At 39.2% G+C, this 19,934-nt stretch overlaps 2 protein-coding genes across 16 annotated transcripts in view; one reads left to right on the forward strand and one right to left on the reverse strand.

The window, feature by feature from the left end:
* Window positions 1–19,934, reverse strand: part of LOC122529229 (methylosome protein 50-like) — a 41,417-nt gene that overhangs the window by 18,425 nt on the left and 3,058 nt on the right. Inside the window, exon 2 of the mRNA XM_043655120.1 lies at window positions 18,172–18,260. The gene's annotated coding sequence lies outside the window, so the exon portion shown is untranslated. The remainder of the gene's footprint in view (window positions 1–18,171; window positions 18,261–19,934) is intronic.
* LOC122529220 (glucose transporter type 1) overlaps window positions 1–19,934 on the forward strand; it is a 31,703-nt gene that overhangs the window by 9,772 nt on the left and 1,997 nt on the right. For 2 of the 15 annotated variants that reach the window (XM_043655082.1, XM_043655080.1), the window contains exons 3-14: window positions 1,258–2,020; window positions 6,794–6,986; window positions 7,381–7,491; window positions 8,038–8,133; window positions 8,462–8,622; window positions 8,854–9,213; window positions 9,467–9,698; window positions 9,866–10,078; window positions 11,657–11,881; window positions 12,191–12,330; window positions 14,453–14,482; window positions 18,344–18,441. In XM_043655082.1, the coding sequence (XP_043511017.1) occupies window positions 1,266–2,020; window positions 6,794–6,986; window positions 7,381–7,491; window positions 8,038–8,133; window positions 8,462–8,622; window positions 8,854–9,213; window positions 9,467–9,698; window positions 9,866–10,078; window positions 11,657–11,881; window positions 12,191–12,330; window positions 14,453–14,482; window positions 18,344–18,441 (2,614 nt within the window). In that variant the 5' untranslated portion in view covers window positions 1,258–1,265. Of the gene's footprint in view, window positions 1–1,257; window positions 2,021–2,078; window positions 5,059–6,793; window positions 6,987–7,380; window positions 7,492–8,037; window positions 8,134–8,461; window positions 8,623–8,853; window positions 9,214–9,466; window positions 9,699–9,865; window positions 10,079–11,656; window positions 11,882–12,190; window positions 12,331–14,452; window positions 14,483–16,888; window positions 17,178–18,343; window positions 18,442–18,802; window positions 19,234–19,934 lie in introns of those variants that run through there. The other 13 variants (XM_043655087.1, XM_043655090.1, XM_043655089.1 and 10 more) reach the window with 13 other exon arrangements.

Genomic DNA, 19,934 nt, shown 5'->3' on the forward strand with positions numbered 1-19,934 from the left:
GGCCCGGCTTAATTACTGCAGCACGATCTTGCAGTAACTGGCTCATCGTTTCCAATTTTACGTGCACGTCGGCTGGAATGGAAATTCATAAGCTTCGTTTCGCTGCGATCGACCGTTCCGGGAGAGGGGGAGGAAACGTTGCATCGAGAAATTTCCCTCGAAGAAATTTCACGTCCCGCGTCGCTCGGCTTACTCGGTACACCGCCGAGCAAACGATTTCAATTTGATTGAATCGCGAAAGTAGTCGATTCTCGCCGTGCTCGCTCGTGTTAACTCGTTCCTTTACTTTACCGTTGAAACTGACTGCTGCACTTTCAGCAACGGCAACACTCGCCTGCGAGCGAGGGAAAACTTTCCCAAAGCTTAGCTTTGTGCACGCCCTCAGGAACTGGCGAGCAGAACTTTGCGTGAATTAATCATCGTGTCTTCTCGTTTTGACTCGCTGTCAGACGTTTCGGCGAATTGACGCGAGAATCGTTCTCGATTAATTCGCAACGGAAACCGTGTTACGGGACGGATCCGTGGTCTGACTATCGTCGTGTCAAGCCGAATCGCCTTCAAGGGAACATGATAACCGCGGGCTCGCGCATGCGTGCACACACACACACGTTCACACGTCGCTTCTTCCCCGATCGAGCCTTTTCTTCCTCGTTCTTTTCCTTCTTCGCCGTTGCGCAATTTTTTGTTTTTTTTTTTCTTTTACGGAATTCATCCTTCCTGCGTGGCTGATGGAATGTCATTACCACTTGCTCACTCGTGCGTTTATGACGCTTGTAACGTGTGGCGTGGCACGCAGCAAAAAAAAGCAAGCAAAGAAACGTCGAAATGTTACTTCCACGATGTTGTTGCAATCACGAGGCGATGCAAATGCGATCACAAAAGTTTTTCTTTTCAAGGAAAGAAAGAAAAAAGTATATATGTATATATATATTACGAAATTCTATGTAAACACGCGCATCGGTTAGGCGCATCACGAAATCGCTGCTGTGCAAGCTGTTAGACGACGCTTGTTGTTCAATCTCAGTATAGAATATCATAAATCACACACGAATTATAACGTTAAAACCAAATAACGTTAATAACAAGAAAACGACGAAATAAAAAAAAGAAATTTATCGCTCGTTGCTCTTAGTATCCCTCGGATATGCAGCGTCGGGCGGTCTTTAGTCAACACAGCCGAGGAAGACGTTGAAGGGGATGACGATGATGTCGATGTTGTATAAATTCTTCTCTCTGTGTCTGTGTCCTGGCGTGTAGCTCAAACGATGGCCGATTCACGCGGCTTCAAGCCAATAAACCAGTTGTGGCAGAGCGCGGCAGTGTCGACGGACCCGGATTCGGAGTGCCTCTACGAAGAAATCTCGGGCCTTTCGGGGTCCCAGGATACGGAGCCAGGGCCGGCTGGTGCCGCCGTCGGCGAGGAGGAGGAGGAGGAGGAGGAGGAGGAGGAGGAAGAAGAGGAGGAAGAGGAAGAGGAAGAGGAAGAGGAGGAGGAAGAGAGAGGAAGGCTCGATTTTGGTGCACAGGTCGGCGGTAGCAGCTGGTGGAGGCAGGGCAAAGGAAGCGATAGAAACGCCGCCAGTAGCAACGCCGGCACGGCCGGACGTAAAGCTAGCAAAAGTGTTGGAACTAGCGCGAGATCGCGCAGCAGATCGGCCGATCGGCCATCGGGCAGGCGTCAGGACATCATCAGGGTGGAGGAGGAGCAGTATGCCTCACGAAGAAGTTACGTGGAGCCCGGTACAGGCGCCGTACTGCCGCCTCCTGTTACCGGCCTCAAGCTGACCAGGGGGCGTGCAACCAGCACCGTCGCCCGCTATTTGCACTCGGCCTCCACCAACACCGGTCATTATCACCACCATCATCACGGGCTGCACGGACAGTATCCACCCGGCAGCACCGGTAGGCCGACCGGCAGGCATCACCAGCATCATCACCCAAGCCGCGGCTCGTTCAGTAATGAGACGCAGGAAGAGGTACAGGAGGACGATGAAGCCACTCTACGGGAGTTGCTTGTAAGGTACGTTTCCCCCGACGTACCCACGATAACATATTAAACCTCCCGCCCCTCTCCCGCCACCCAAACCTCACCCAACCACCCTCTTATACTTATATACCTTAACGTTTTCTGTGAAACACCTCCACGCGTCTTCTCGATTTTTTTTTTTTCTATCGTAGCGTTAACACGCAACGACGTAACGACAACTAGCCGCGGTTCTCTTTATACTATACCTATACCACTTGTACCAACTGTTCAAGCTAATTACGACCAATTACGAGGCTCGCGAGTCAGAGTTTCGGACTTCGGAGCGATACATTACCGGGAAGCTACCACGGGTAAAGGAGAGCTTACGTTTCAAAATCAAAATTGTGTGTTACACGTGATTTATTGAAAAATCATTTTGCCGGAATAATCACGTTGTCGCATGGGCGTCGCCACCGACGTCTCTGAGAATTATCTGGATTGTTTGGATGTACCAGCCGAGTACCAGCCATCTACATATGTATCTGACACACCGGGCGATCATTTTCCAGTCCATTGATTATTTATGTCAGACTTATCGATCTGTTTCCACTTGTTTCTGTATCTTTCTTTTTTTTTTTCCTCCCTTCTTTTTTTCTTCTACTTTTTCCCCCGACGAGACTTGTGTACGCGAACTCGTACGCGTTTGCGTTAACGTGGAGGATTGCTTTCTTTCCCGGTTTTCGACGAAAACGACGAAAATTCGTTCGACTTGGCGGAAAGAGATGTTCAGAGGGAAATGACATACACGGTTCGACATTGTTGAAATTCGATCGTGAACTTTCAATCTTGGCGAATCCTGCGGGCGACGAACTTTCTTCTTTTAACAATCTTTTAATTCCATCATTAATTGATTTCATAGCCTAGCGCTTCTCTTTTTTAGGATCCTGTATTAATATTCCGTAGTGATCTCTTTCATAGGCTCATACATAGAATTATCACGTAACATTCTGTTCCTTGTTTCTTCAGCGATTAAAACGTAGTTGAGTTACTCTTAGCAGTCCTGCCGTTTAACAAGTCCGACCGTAGTTGATCGAAAATATTTGCAAATTTTTTCAAATATTATTCCTCCTTCTCTTTATCAAATAAAAGTCTTTCGAAGTAACTTTAGCTTAGTGCCACGGCAGTTCAGTAGAACAACGTATGTATAAGCTCTTAAGACTTGCATACCAATTAAGAGAACACTTCTCGCTCTCTATTATTCGCCCTGAAGTACCCGAATCGATAGCACTTACTTATCGATCATAAACTCTCTCTCGCTCTCTCTCTCTCTTTCTCTCTCTCTCTCTCTCTTTCTCTCTATTTCGTAGACAAGAATTACTATATCCAACGAACCTTTTCCACAGACATTGTTCTTTTCAATGTCCAACAATACTTGGGATATTCTCTAAACGCATCCAGGTAATTCCCGGCCTAAGTGGCGGTGCCTCGTTCACGATTGAGTTAACGATCGAACGAAGAGAAAACAGTAAAGCTAATAGCAAGCGAAAAGAAAAAAAGAAAAAAAAAAGCTAAAAGAAAGTAACGGAAGAAAAGAAGCAACCGGGATAGCAAAAAAAAAAAAAAAAAACAGTCGGATAAAATAAAGTAAAATAAAAGAAACAGACGTTTTCCCTGCTTACCATTTTACATAGACTCTATGTATCAGAGAATGCAATGCAAGGCTTTGTGCCGTGCCATTTTTCATTTATACATAAATCACACTCGCTCTAGTCCTATTCTTGTACATACTACACACCCTTGATCATAAACAGTAATATCGGGACACCGATGATACGTTGTTATACGGTTTTACATAAAAACTCTTTTGGCTGCGGCGCTCGCAGGCTTACCACTGATTGCTCATATTCCATTCGATGTCATGTCACTTTTCTCGAAGTCAGGTACACAAATAAGTGCGCAAACAGCACCCGAAACGATAACGGAGAATATCGAAAACGGGGGGACAAAGGAAAACAGGCGTAGCCAGCGAATGCACAACGGCAAAAGCGCGGGTATAGTTTGCGAATCACACGCACGATATGTATACTATACTGAGCGTTTCTCACCGATCATTGTCTAACCACTGTTGTTCTGTGTGAATGCACTATAATGGAATACACGGCCGAAAACGAACAAGAGAAATTCGTTCCACACACACGACGCATACAACGCAGGCAACATACACGTATTATATTTATTCCATATAGACGCGACAGATACAATCATATCCTTGGCATCTGGTTCTGATCGATACATTCTCATATATCGTTACTTCGATGTGTGCCACCTTTGTGACTTATTTGTGTGCGTGCCTCCTGTTATTTATCACTTTATCATGAGATCATGCTGATTTTTGTCAATTATTTTGCCGATCAATATATATCGTTTCGCATTAATTAAAATGATGGGCCCAATTCAAATTGCAAGCTCGCTTGTGGACGCGGGCGACTAGGCAGGGGTGAGTAAGCTGGCGGCGCGTCGCATGGCGATGCGTGAGAAAAAAGAACGAAAAAAGATTAAAGAAAAAAAAAAAAAAAAAAAAAAGAAATCAGATTTTACAAAAAAAAAAAAAAAAAAAAAAAAAAAAAAAAAAATTGTAAAAAAAAAAAAAAAAAAAAAAAAAAGAAAGACGAAATGTCTTCACACGTGACGAACCTGTCCTTTAGAAGAATTGGACGTCACGTGAATAATTCGAGCGAATATATCATTGTATGACATGATTTTGACTGAACCACGACTGTGTTTCCAAACTAGGTAAAGTTTTACAGAGTGAGTGAGATAAGAGGCAGGGGCGGGCGTCGTCGGCCTTTAAACCCCCCGCCACACGTTACCCCTCCACCTTTGGTTGTGGACCCACTTGACAACAAGCTGTCGTTCTGAGTCAATTGATTGGATTTGGTGGATAATCCAACGTACGTACATATGTCGTGAACAAAGCAAAGAACAAATAGATCTGTGAGAATAAGACGAAATACTGAATCAAGAGGAGTGAGTGGGGAGGCATAGAGGCTACTGTAGTTTCGGAACACAGCCATGGTCTCCCTACCTCCCAGGTACATTGCATCATCGCTGCTCTTTCTTTCTCTCTATCTCTGTCTATCTTTTTCTATCTGTCTAATTACTTATCTAATTATTATTTTCTTTGATCTCTCTCTCTTTTATATTATCTCCTCTGTACCCTTTTTTTTTTCTATTCTTCTTCTGTACAAGTTTCTTTATTTTTCTTCCATTTAAGTTTTTACTTTGTCATTCGGGTCATACATTTTCACCCCCCTTTCTCTCTCTCTCTCTCTCTCTTCTTCCACTAAGGCTCATGTGTTCATTCATTTTTCACTATTCACCAGTCACTCGACGTGCCTTGCGTAAATTTTCTCTCTTTCTTCACTCTGTCACATGCTCACGTACATTCTCTATCTTTCTTTTTTTCTTTCTTTCTTTCGTTTTTTCTTTCTTTTTCTTCTTTAGTTTCCGTTCCTGAGTAAAAAAAAAAAAAAAAAAAAAATCACCTTTCTGCTTGGCTGTGCACATCGATCGATAAGTTTGCTAAAATCTCCTTCGATCGAGAGATTTCTGATCATTCATCATGATCTATGCGTATATATTATTTATTCATTGTCTACATGCAACGTTCGAATTGAAATCGTGCATCGAATCATATTTTTCTTACCACCACTTGCACATTCCCGCATCGTGTCAGTAGAGTAATCACGCTTCGCGTGTGCCGAAGCTCTTTCGCGTTTATGGGGAAAACGATCGTAATCGTTGAGACGATAAGAAAATATGTAACAAGAAAGACCAAAGAATGATCGTTTCTAGAATAATCGCAAAATTTTGACGGATCGTTTCGAAACTCGCGTGGGCGTAGTTTACACTTTAACGGAGACTATGATAGTTTTCATCTCTCACCTTCACAAACTTCCATCTAATGTGCACAGCTCTGACAACTATGTAATATATATAATATATACATATATATGTATATGTACATTAAGTATATATATATACATATATATTTAAATATATATATCACCGTAGTGTTTCTCACCTTGACACTTACCCATACACAGTTTAGACGTGCTTTTAGTGGCGTTTGTACGTTGTGCTATATTTTTCAATTTAATATATTTCTATGTTCGTATATACATAGACGGAATATGATACATTAAATACATATATATGTGTGTGTATATATATATATATATATATATATATATATATGTATATATATATGTCTGTATATCTCTGTTTACACGCTACTCGTATACCCAACGTTTCCTTAGCTGCCGAGCTACCGCTGGCTCGCTGAGATTTAAAGCACGAGAGAAGAATACGTGGTGTACTTGCGCGATTACATCCCGATAGAAGTAGCATCTTGTTTCTTTTTCCCCAGTCATAATCAGGTAATCGCGTTGTCTCCTCGCTCGCGTGCAAGTAGATTAAAAGCAACGAACTAGAAAAGTTGAAACAAAAAAANAAAAAAAAAAAAAAAAAAAAAAAAAAATTAAAAAAAAAAAAAAAAAAAAAAAAAAAAAAAAGAAAAAAGAAAAAAAATGAATGAACGAGAAAGTAAAGAACTAGAAAGGAAAGAGAGAACACATCCCCAGTATAGTAAGCGTACGCCTATTGAAGGCTCGGCAGTTTTCGCGCGGAGGTAGTTGGACTTCTTGTTTAGGGGACTAGGCATAGTTAGCCTTGATCGTGTCTAGTGTGTCAATGTGCTCGACAATGTCGATTTATTTTCCCGGGCGAGCCAGCGAGATTCACGTGAGGGTATGTGTGTGTGGGCAGTCTGCAGAAACAGGTCAGCGTTATGAGTATGAACTTGAGTGCCAAGCTGGACGAGCTGCAGCGGGGTGACCGCCAGCTGGAGACCACCGTCGCCCTCTGCGAGATCCGCACGCAGCTGCAGGAACTCACCAAGAGCGTAGAGTCTTGCCAGAGCGAGGTCAGCGAGGTCAAACGGGACATGGTCGCGATCAAGGTACTGTTGGTCTCTAACGTTCAACGAGATATCCATGTCGCTTCCACGCCTCCGAAATCTGTTAATTAGAGCTCGAACGCGACGAATGCCGCGTCGACTTTTTCTGTCGTAGCTGTGAAAGAACGGAAAAAAAAGAAAAAGAAAAAAAAAAAGAACGAAAGAGCGAAAGAACGTGCCGGAAAAAGTAAAATGAGATTGATAACTCCTCCTTTTTTGAAAAACGAACTTGTTTGTTTGCTCTGACGCACGTACGTGCGCGTGTATGTACGTCGTGTTTCCTTTTGAAAAAAAAATTCCCTTACGAAAGGAACTTACGTTTTAAACTCGTTCTAAACGTATGGGCTCGTTAAGGTACGCAAAATGTCTAAATCGTATTTCCTAATGTGTTACGCAGCACGAACTAGATACGGTACAGCAGGTGAAAGAAGAAATAGAGGAATTACGAGAATACGTGGATCGACTAGAAGAACATTCACATCGACGGAAACTTAGGCTTTTGGAGCAGGTGACGCTTGATCTATGACGATCAGAAAGTTTCTTATTTTTTTGGTCGTGCGATTTTTATGTTTCGTACCGAGTGTAAAACTCGGTATTGCTTTCGATGGCTGTTTATTTGTATCGATTGATTATCATCATCACCATGATCATTATCATCGCCGTCGTCGTTATCATCATCATATTTGGTTGTTGCGTGATTGTAAATGATTGTGTTACGATCGTTCCATTTGATTTTTCTTTTATGCATCTCTTTGTACCTTTGCACGATGGCCATTTGTTGTAGCATATGATTTTATATAGGCAGAGCGATAAGGCATTTTTTAATAAACACTTTTTACGACATTGTTCGGCGTAGTTTTATTTCACCCCCTCGTCATTATTTCTATCCCCGTTCGCCTGTTGTACGATTTTTATTTCCGATAGAACGCGCGTTCATTAATTATTTTATTTGAAGCAGCTTCTGTTGTTTGAATTTTTTGTTGAGAGAAAAGTACAGTATCGTAGCCTTTTTACAAGTCGTTTCGATGTTCAATAATTTATTCGATGTTTGCAGGGGCTAACACTTTTCCTGTCGTATGCAATACTGGCAGCAGTTTTAGGAATGTTGCAGTTTGGATACAACACTGGAGTTATTAATGCGCCGGAAGTGGTACGTTCTTTCTATTTCTAATTTCCAGCCGCCAAATGTCAAACCATGCCCCCTAACTAGATCGTTTCATTAACAATGAAGTCGATTTAAAAATACTTGTTCCACGAATACTCGATACGTTTGCTACCGCCCTCGAGTACAGACAGACATCAGACGTTATTTGTAACAGCAAAATATGAAATGTTAAACTTTGCAAAGAAACAAAATACGATATGGAACGAACCAAATTTTGTTCCGATCCCACTGTCGTAGCAAACGTATTAAGGAAATGAAAAGATTTAACATTCCGACGACATTTCTACAGAACAGCGTGATTTATTCGTTTCAGAATATTGAAAATTTTATGAAAGACGTGTACAAGGATAGGTACGGAGAGGATATTTCAGACGATTCCGTGAAGAAATTGTATTCCGTGGCCGTAAGCATATTTGCGATTGGTGGTATGCTAGGTGGTTTTAGCGGAGGAATAATTGCCAACAGATTTGGCAGGTTTGTACCCATCCACACTGTTGCAATTTCGTTTCGCACGTGTAATCTCGCTTAGGGCTTTCTACGCGTGCCAGGCGTATCTATCGATATTAAAAATCCGCATCGCGCGGAAGCGTGTATGTATGTACAATATGTATGTTGCGATCAGGTAATCGGTCGATCCGATAACGATTGTTTTCTGTGTCACTCATATATTTTTTTCTCTCTCTCTCTCTTTTCATTCACCGACAGAAAGGGGGGCTTACTGCTAAACAACGTGCTGGGCATCGTGGGGGCGTGCCTGATGGGTTGTACAAAGATTGCTCACTCGTACGAAATGTTATTCTTTGGACGGTTCATCATCGGCGTCAATTGTGGCTTAAACACCTCGCTGGTTCCCATGTACATATCGGAGATAGCACCACTGAACCTGAGAGGCGGCCTAGGCACGGTGAACCAGCTCGCTGTTACGGTGGGCCTCCTGGTCTCCCAGGTGCTGGGCATCGAGCAAATCCTTGGAACGAACGAGGGTTGGCCAGTTCTCTTAGGGCTAGCTATCTGCCCTGCCATTCTACAGTTACTGCTGCTTCCAGTTTGCCCCGAATCTCCAAGGTAGAGACCACATCCAATCGCGTTTGTAAATAAACGAGAAAAATCTTTCCCAAAGATTATCTTCCAAAGTTCTTGCTAGCCTCGGTAGACTTTCGCAATATGTTCGCTAATCTTATTATTTAACTTGGCTCGTACGGGACGATCGTTGTTCCACCCCTCCCCCCCTCCCCCTACACACACACACACACACCCTCTACTTTTCCGTTCCGATCGACGATCACAGCTTCTTCTCTCTTTTGATCCTCTGCTCTAGATATTTGCTCATTACGAAACAGTGGGAGGAAGAAGCCCGTAAAGCTTTGAGGAGGTTGAGAGCCAGTAACCAAGTGGAAGAAGACATCGAAGAAATGAGAGCCGAGGAACGAGCTCAACAAGCCGAATCTAGAATATCGATGACAGAGCTCATATGTAGCCCGACTTTGAGAGCACCTCTCGTTATCGGTGTGGTTATGCAACTTTCTCAACAGCTTTCAGGCATTAACGCCGTAAGTATTACCGGCCTGTAAATTTCGCGTGTGGTACATATTATGCTTTGCCTTCGCGCAACGAAGCATCTGAATTCGAACGATTCTCTAGTGCGATTCATTCACGGGGATAAGTACCACGAATAATGTGACAGCGGACGAAATTGCCCTTTGTTTGTGTGTTTCAGGTGTTTTACTATTCGACAAATTTGTTCACTAGTTCTGGTTTGACAGAGGAGAGTGCCAAGTTCGCAACCATTGGCATAGGTGCCATTATGGTTCTAATGACGTTAGGATCCATCCCGCTTATGGATAGAACAGGAAGACGTACACTGCACTTATACGGTCTTGGTGGCATGTTTATCTTTTCAATATTCATCACAATTTCTTTTCTCATAAAGGTAAGCTCAAATTTCAAGACCGCCTCGCTTTAACTATGCTACTGTAACATTAATGTAACGTCGTCTTTCGAGTGAACGCCAACACGTTTCCCCTGATAGATCCCGCGTATTGTCGCGTAAAAGAAAGGGACGATAGTCAGACGTCCTTAGCGATTACAAATTATTCGAACGATGATTGTCACGTAGAAAGATCTACTATAGAACTGATCAGCTTTCGCTAAAAGCTAAAATGAAACGAGTTAAAACGGAGGGAAGTTGTTCCGGTCGAGCGTAGAAAGTTGATGAAAATCAAGTTCTTTTAGGACATTAATTACGCCACAGAGAACGTGGATTGTATATAGCTGTCTCTCTTTGTGCTTTGTCACTTCATGCACCTTGGCGAAAGGTGTATCTAACACTTTGTTCACAGCTGGAGTGCAGCACTGCATCGACAGTGAGAATTATCACCACTTTACGTATATAAATATGCATTCATTGAGAACTCATTTTTATTTCTCCCGACCATTCATGTAACTTGTAAGATCTGTCCCAACTCCTGCATGTTATTTTTCATTTGCATTACAGAAATTATTCTAATATCCTGTGTACTGACACATAAAGAATCTACTTCTCGATGAAACGACAAGAGCATTGGTAATTTACAATTAAAAAAAATTAATAAACGTATATTTGGAACAAGATGTCGATGCATCTTTAAAAAAGATATTAATGTGTCAAATACCTAGGATGCATGCGGTTCATTTTTATTTGCTTAGGCTTAAATAATTGTGCTTCTTACGAAACCCGTCCTTATCCCTGCCCCATCCCTTTCCTTTTTCATCAACGGCCTCTTTCGTGACTGCCTGGAGGAGACATTTACTCCCTTTATATTATTAGTCTACATTCTTCCGGCTCAAACCTGTCACCCTTTTGCGCATACTAACTAAATCAACGATAATATCGTTAATATATTCCAATCGCGATTGATTACGACGACGAGACTAAACTCCATTACTCTGTTTCGTTGAACGTGTACAGCACTATTGCTTCTTTTGCAACGCCGTCTCTGTCTGACGTCTATGACAATTCGTGTAAAGCAAATAGTACAAGCTATTCGAAGAAGCCACCGAGAGTTCACCGGACTTTACGTTTTCGATCGTCGACCTAATACCGACGACAATACAATATACATGTATGTATCGTTTGTTCGAACGTAAACTTGTTGTATGCCCGACTGCGTACTTGTTACTCAGACCTTGTTCAGGTTTCTCCATATATAAGGTCTATAAGCAACGTGTCCTGGTTACTCCTTGGGTATTATAAAAAAATGGCCAGTATCATATCGCTTGAACGCTTGAGACAGAACGATGTTATTGTACATACATAAATAACAGAGCACGTTGTACGCATTGTCGCATATCGCATCATCGCCTTAAACACAGGGTTGAGCTGCACAACTTTTCTGCATGCGATTTCTTTATTACGTTACGTCAGTTTTATTTCAGTTGAGTTCCTTTGGGTCTTACGATTTTTTCGTTCTCCTGAGAGAGACTCCTCCGGCTGCTCAGGAAAGAAGAACACGATTCTACTGCCTGATAGGAGTTTTTCGGTTATGTGCAGGAAATGATTGACTGGATGTCTTATCTGTCGGTCGTGTCGACGCTCAGTTTCGTGGTGTTCTTTGCTGTCGGGCCTGGCTCCATACCGTGGATGATCACGGCCGAACTGTTCTCGCAAGGTCCCAGACCTGCCGCCATGTCTATCGCGGTCCTTGTCAATTGGATGGCTAATTTTTTGGTTGGCATCGGTTTTCCAAGTATGAAGGTAAGATGTTCAGTTTGAAAGATGCGATCGCATCCTTCAAATTCGAGTCTCTTGATTCTTCATTTTACGTAGCGTTAGCAGTATTATTGCAGTACGATTCGATGGAATAATAAACGTAAACCTTGAATGTAACGTACGTTATATACATAGGTATCTGCGTGAGTCGGAATTGATTCAGCCCTCACAGCGTTCGAGGGTTGAAGTTCTCGTAATATTGAAACAGCGACAAAAGACACGAGTTTTCGAGCGAAAGGGCACGGTTGACATTTGCTATTTTTACCGCTGACCCCCTGTTTTCATGTGTTGCAGACTAGCCTTGAAAACTACACGTTCCTACCATTCAGTGCATTCCTAGCCATCTTTTGGATCTTCACGTACAAGAAGGTTCCTGAGACCAAGAATAAAACATTCGAAGAAATTCTAGCTTTATTCAGGCATGGTAACGACAGGTACGCAATAAACAAACCACTTAATACCATTCCTAATACGTATAGCAAATCATTAGATAGATAATCTTCAGTTCTCAAGCCTTTCTTTCATTTCGCTGATTTCCACCGATCTCTCTTTCTTACTACGTATACGTTATACCTAATGTTCTTGTATGTGTAATGGCTCTATCGGAGGACAGCTTCTTCGTTTCTGTTCGTTTTTCGTTTCTCCATTTCGTTCTCACGCAAGGCGTGAAAAGAACATCCAAAAGACTTTGTACTTTCACTGTTCTACAACATTTTGTGTGTCGATTAACGATCAACGCGGAAATAATTATTACGTTTCCTCTCTCGGAAAACGATTCGTATCCTGTGCATTCGATGCATGACACGCTGTTGTCATATCCGTCCACGTATCCGCCCGTCTTACGATAGCGCATCAAGCGTACACGTAACTACACGTGAATTTTTAATATTATGTTACTCGAATCAGTCGGAGAGTGCAAAAGAAAAAAAAAAAAAGAGAAAAAAAAATCAGCAGAAAGCCAAAAGCCAAGGGCAAATTCGAGTTATTTATTCTTGCGAGTAAGGCGTCCGGAAGGCTAGGAAATGCACGCCTTTAACATATTCGGCAATCGATACGACATTTATATAGGAACGTCGTGCGAAGAGTAGACAAATAATTGTATACGATTAATCGAGTAGATAGTATAATGATCACGAAACATTCGTTTGACGAGGGGAAAAGAGAAAAAAAAAGAAAAAAAAAAGAAAAGAAAAGAAAAGAAGAAAAAATACGAGCGTAGCAATTATTTTGAAATCGAATCGAATCACGCATATGATATTGCACAGTAATACGCTATATAGAACACTTAAAGATCTATAAGAGCTTCTTTCAATCAACAATTACGCAACAATAATTGTCGACTTCATTATTATTATTGTTATTGTTATTATTATCGTTATTCTTATTATTATTATTATTATTACTATTATTATTATTATTATTATTATTAATATATCGTAGCACAACTTCTCTAACGTTACTTTCTACACATGTAGATGAGACATGACGTTACAAATGTGTTAACCTTTGATAAAAGGGGAACGTACTGTCAATCTGGTAGGATACTGATGCCACACTACGTATCTCTGTGTGTATTGCCGCCTAATCGAGGCTATAATGCAAAAGTTTAACTGTGATAAATGTTTGTTCGATTTTCTCGAGAGAAGTAAACTTCAAAGAAGAGAAAAAAAAAAAACAGTATATCAGTTGACCCGTACGCGTGTCCATACGTCGCTAATTGTATCTCTGAGATAAGAACGAAACTGAATAACATTTTCTCGAAATTAAATCTCGCGACTAGAATCGCGGATGAACAGATGCACCATTGGGAACAAATGTACAGAAACCCGAAATTCGATCTCACGTGGAAAATGAGATTTCAAATCGTATCGTAACGTAGAGAAAGCTGCAATTCAGCTGCAAACAATATTGAGATTATAATATCGTACCGACATAATATAATATCGTGAACACGTTCATGGTGATTGTCGCATGGTTGTATAGCAGCAATTTATTGTTCATACCATATCATAGTAGTACCTGCCGATCAAACTCTCGGCACTGACGTTACACCGAACAAAGTCTTTCTTGTAATATACAGAAGGTACAACATTATTTTCGTAGATTCGCGTCTTCTCTTATATTAATAATAGGCAGTAGTTTCGTTCGTCGATTGATACGATCAACAATTCCTCTTTGTTGATGGCAAACGCGCGACGAAAGTACACGAACTGAACTAATTTCTGTCATTGTCGAAGCTACGATGAGATTTGTTTTACCTTCGATTTATTTGAAACTTTTCGTAATTAATTATGGATATTATTCGTTTGTAAAAACAATGCCCAGCTTGAAGCTTTATAGTCTTATTGTTACATATATTTCCCAAGGCCAAACTGGATATTATTATATTTATTTGTTTAGCATATTGTATATGTATTATTTCAATAAATCGTTATTTAATGGTTCTGGTAAAATTCTTTAAGTTCTGAAACTCTTCCGTACAACTGTTTTCTTTTTCTACGACGACAAATTGTGTTCTACATATCGTAATTGTGCTTTCTATGTTATTTGGAGCAGGAGCAGCTTGCGGGACAGCAGACTTTATGGGTGAGTCACGCAACACATTCCCTGTTACTGTGGTGGCTTTGTTACAACGTACTACCATACGAATTTCTCTAAAGATTATTTAACTGCATGACGATCGATTATCAAAGACACCACTAGTCGTCTTTAAAGAAAGGATTATTTTTTAGCCGATCGTTCATCCATCTCTTTTCTTTCTTTCTTTTTCCGTAACTTTTTTTCATTCATTTTCCGCCAAGCCATTTGAGTCTCTAGCCGCATAAATATCTATCTATCTGTTCCAACTATTATTACTATCTGTTCTAACATTTTCATTTATACGAAAGGTGAGACTTTGATGTGTATCAAATTCCGAGCTGAATTTATCCTCGATCATTGCTTCTGCAAGCGAAAAATAATCCTGTCCCTGCCTATTTTAAGTGACTACCATTAACTTCGGTCTAACAGCCTGGCATGTTGAAACATCTTTACTTACTATCAGCTCATGTGAGTTTCCATCTCATGCGCTACTTAAGTCAGGCTAATTAATCGTAACAAACGAGCGAACATAGATTTGCATGAATAACTCGTTTACGACAAATTGTAATTTTTCGTTTTTCTTTTGCGAAGATACATTTCACAGTTTCTAATAGTTCTTCAGGGCTATTATGTGATTAACGCCAAAAGAGAAAAAAAGAAAAAGAGAAAGAAAAAAAAAAAGAAAATACCGCATTCAGCGAAAACATAAAATGAAAAGAAAAGAAAGAACATGTAGAGGATGCAATTCCTAACGATTCGCTCTGGTAAGGTTTGCTTACAACATAACAGCCCCGACTACTTGATTCCCTCCTGGAGCCTTGTATTTTACAGCATGCTCCTTTTTAGTCTACCAATACCCGATAAGTGTTCAACGACAGATCAGTCTTGGAATAATTTTCATGTCGATAGTTGGCACGAGTTTATGGCGCTGTACTGTGCGATTGCATGTGTTAGTGCTTACATTACTGTTTGGCGTACAAATTCATTTCTAAGTTGTATACAACATGATATATATATATATATATATTTTACATCGATAGGCAAACGCAGCAAGAGCCGCTTTGCATAATATTCTATCATCGTTCGCGCAAAACAAAAGAAAATTAAAACAGAAAAAAAAAAGTAAATAAGAACTGAAAGTTAGTAAGATGAAAGAATTAAAAAAAAAAAAAAGAAGGAAAAGGGAAATGTTAACGTGAAGCGTGAAAGCAATTTTACGTTCACGTTCCCTTGTCTGATCAGTGCAGCTCTTGATAAACTCGCAAGCTACGCAATTGTTTTTTTTTTCTTTTTTTCTCTCTCTCTCTCTTTTTTTTCTTATTTTTATCCCCTTTGTTTCTTTATTATGAATTATGCTGAAACAAGGTTTTGCCGAAACATTCGATGAATCGTTAACAGCTTCTATATATTATATTATATACATATACATATATGAATGAACTCTAATCGATAGTCGGTCTATGGTTGCTTTTAAATTTAGCGGAATTTTATTAAATTTGTTCGTTTATGACAGCCATACGCTAGTTGATAAACGACATAGAAATAGTATAAGAAGCCATTTTCTTCTTGTCTTTTATGATCGAGAATGAGTGCTACTTATCAATTTATTATTGTGTATGTTTGACTTTTTACTGTGCCAGTAATTAAGCATTTATGTCATCAATATTTTCTATCTATATTTATAAACTGCTTAGGTAAATTAATGATAAACGATGAAAGGCGTAACGCGAAGAATTTTCTATTTATCTATTGTTTACCGATTGTTCGCCATTGTTTGAATCACAACGAATATAGAGCTTGAACCATTATGCGTAATATTTAAACATTATGGTTGTAAAGTTTCGAACAAGCTGTGTATCTGACACGTTCAAAAGATGATATCGATGATTCCTGTTAAGAAAAATCAGTCTCTAACGTTTCGAACGAGACTGGTTTTAACGACACTTGGAATCACTCTCAAAAGAAATTTATACGTACATATATAAACGTTGTATGTTCTTCGACGCAGTCTCACAGAGCATCTCTCCTTTCTTTTTTGCTACTTTGAAACATCTCTGTCGGAAAATTCTATATTCGCACGACGAAACACGAAGTAAAACTATTTCGTGTCGAACTTTGCCAGACGACAGCCGATCAGATTGTTGCGCGCGGCGTGTAATAACTCGAAACGAGTTATTCATCGAAGTTTTCTCGAGAGTATTTTTGGTACTCACTTTGGTATTTTGGAATTTCGAAATTTGGAATTTTTTTCAAACGAACTTTTTCTTTTCCATTTTTTTCAACATAAGATGCATAATGCGCGTGTTTTTAACATAATAAACTTCGGTACGAAACTAGGGTTTCTCTCTCTCTCAAAATCGAACACAAAAACGATTCGAGGCTCGTTGGCCATGTAACATTATTATATTGCAGGGAAGAGGAGCTCGCCACTAACTCTAGCAAGGAGACCGTCCTATCTGACGCCACCACTGCCAACCATACCCATGCTACTGACAAACCATAAAAATATTAAAAAAAAAAAAAAAACTGACAATTGAGAATGATTTTAATCGAATAACGAAGGTCACTATAGATTCACGTATTCAGTCAATCTAATGGAATAATTGTTATCGGCAACGATTTAGCATACTCGTAGCACATAAACTGCTATAAGATATCATTGTATCACTGACTTACACACACGTTTAAGACTAAAACAAAAGAAAAAAAAAAACTTTTTTGGAACACTCGTTACTAGTATATATTATATCAATGAACGAATATTTCGGCATCACCGATGAGATCGTATACATATACATATACATATACATACATACATATATATATATTATATATATATATACACACACACATATATTCTATGTTGTAAAATAAATCTGTTTGTTTATTTAATTACCGGTTTCAGTTCTCTTCCACTCGTACATACGACCTCGACGTGGAGTTTTTTTTTTTTTAATCGTTGGTCAAGCTTTTTGACCTAATTTTCGTTTACCTTGTAGGGAAAGTCAATTAAGAATATTCGTTACGTTGCGTTAAAGAGATCGAAATGTGTCTCGTGCAGCGTACGTTTTCTTTTAGTCCTTCTGTTTCTCGATGTTTAACCGCGGACACCCGTTCAACTCGATTCGAGAAATAGATATATCGACAGATATTATACGAATGATTATATGTACAGGCGATGAATATATGTGTTTGAAGTCTACTACACAGGCCAGTGAACCACTGTAATCCTACAAGGCTAGAAACTGTGAAATGAATTATCATTTCTCGAGAGACGAGAAAGGAAACACGCAGCGAATGTACGCGCAGATTGGAAAATTTATCCAAGCAAAATGTTTGCGGTGCAATAGTCATTCCTACTTACATATATGTATGACAAGTAAAATACGAACGAGAATAGGCAAAATTAAAGTTCGACTAATGGTAACTTTGCAAGTGTACTATCGTGTAACACGTGCCACAAAACAAAAATGAAGTACATAGAATGAATTGTCGTATCAATAGCATTAATAAATAATAAGCGGATTCACGTCACAAACATTGAAATTTTTCAAATTCAAATCCAGGTCAATTAGGATAAGATAAACTAAAAAAAAAAAAAAAAAAAAATTTTCAATTTATTTATAATTATTTTTCCCTAAAAAAAAACAAAAAAAAAAAAAAAAAAAAAAAAATGAAAAGGATATGTAACTTACGTTGACGGATTGTTGATAAGACGCGATGTACTATTTTCTCATGATCCTACGACGTCGGTGCATGTTGAAACGATGCCCTCGACGAAGATCTGGAATATAATAAGAAAAGGAAAGATTCAATAGACATGTATGAAGAAGCGGAAACTTGGACAAGTCGCGTGATGTTTTGCAGGAGCATGCTAAACTGTGTGAATGCATTAGAGGGACACATACCGCCAGCAGAGAGTGCAGCCCTGATGGTGGCCGAGGAGAAGCCACATCCTGATTCATGTAAGGCTTAAAAACCTGACCAAGATCGTCCACAATCATCTGTCACCATATAGTCATTTCCGTCTTTATACGACAAACAATTCTTTCGATTTTTCCATCCGATAATTTAGAAAAACATGGTAACAACGCAGGGGAAATGTTGATGTAATGATGATGGAAATGAAAAAAAAAATTCTGCCCAATTAAGTTACTTTTTTAAGTTTTTCAAAGAATTGTTTGTTACTTGTCGCTTATATCATCTACCTATCATTGTGCATGTCATAATGCCATCTATGTATGTTCGTGAATTTTGTTTATTTGTAGTTTCATTGTGATACATTCGTTTTAAATTTATTTGCAACTATTATTTTTCTGCTTTCAGTATGATTCAAAAGTGCAGAGGAATCAAAAGTGCTGATTATATGAAATCAAAATTACATTGCTGCTTCGCTACTACAAGACATACAAGTGATCCTAGCAGAGAACAATGTTACACTACCTATATATTTTTGTGTTGACAATAGTAATTTAGAGGAATACAGTCGTGCATAATTCCGTTGTAAATGAGAGCAACAAGAAGCTATTTTAATCACGTCACAGATGTTCAATCATTGATCACAGATGTATAATACATACATAAGATGTTAGAAGTTAAAAATTTCATTGCTATCGGTATCTCTTGTAAATGCTCATTCTCCAATTTTGGTTCGTTCCTAATTATTCGTCTTTTATTATTCTATGGTAAGGAATTTTCACCCAAAAATTTACGATCTCATTACACATTTACGATGTTTTTTTTCTTTCTTCCCAGGGAAGGAAAAGTCATTGCTATCGAGAAATTTTAATTGCCTCAAATTCATTTTCACTTTATGTAACTATTTGCATTTCATTGGTCATAGTTCTATTTTAGCTTCTCATGACTCACACTGCTTCAGCCAAACACTCACACCATTACACTCAATTAAAAGTTGAACATAGTTAAAGTATATTTTCATATAGAGCTTATATTCCTGACTTCGCCACACATGTGAATATTAATGATAGATATTGTAAATATTAAGCAATATTGTGAATAGAAATAGATACGTAATTTTATCGTATCCCTTTTTTTTTATCATAATTTGATAAACTCTCAGCATTATAAGCTCTATGATTTGTATATATATAATATATAATGTATATATATGTATATGTACATATAATATGTATACATACATATACACATATATATACATATTATATATATATGTCTCTCTCCTGTCATCTGTGTGCAGTATGATAATCTGTTGTCCTATTATATATCTGAGTCTAAACAATTCTGAGTACTCCCATGATTCTTACAAATAAAATTAGTAGATATATTGGCTTCATTTCCATTCTAAGAGTATACATATACTATGCGCTATTAACCACTGGCCTTTGTAGTAGTTTAAATGGAGGTAGGCCATTAAGGATTTTTACATTAACACATATGGTCTCCACAGATCGATTTGTAAATGTAAAGCCATTAAAAA

This window comes from Frieseomelitta varia, unplaced genomic scaffold, assembly GCF_011392965.1.
Source record: "Frieseomelitta varia isolate USP_RPSP 00005682 unplaced genomic scaffold, Fvar_1.2 scaffold_281, whole genome shotgun sequence".
NCBI lineage: Eukaryota > Metazoa > Arthropoda > Insecta > Hymenoptera > Apidae > Frieseomelitta > Frieseomelitta varia.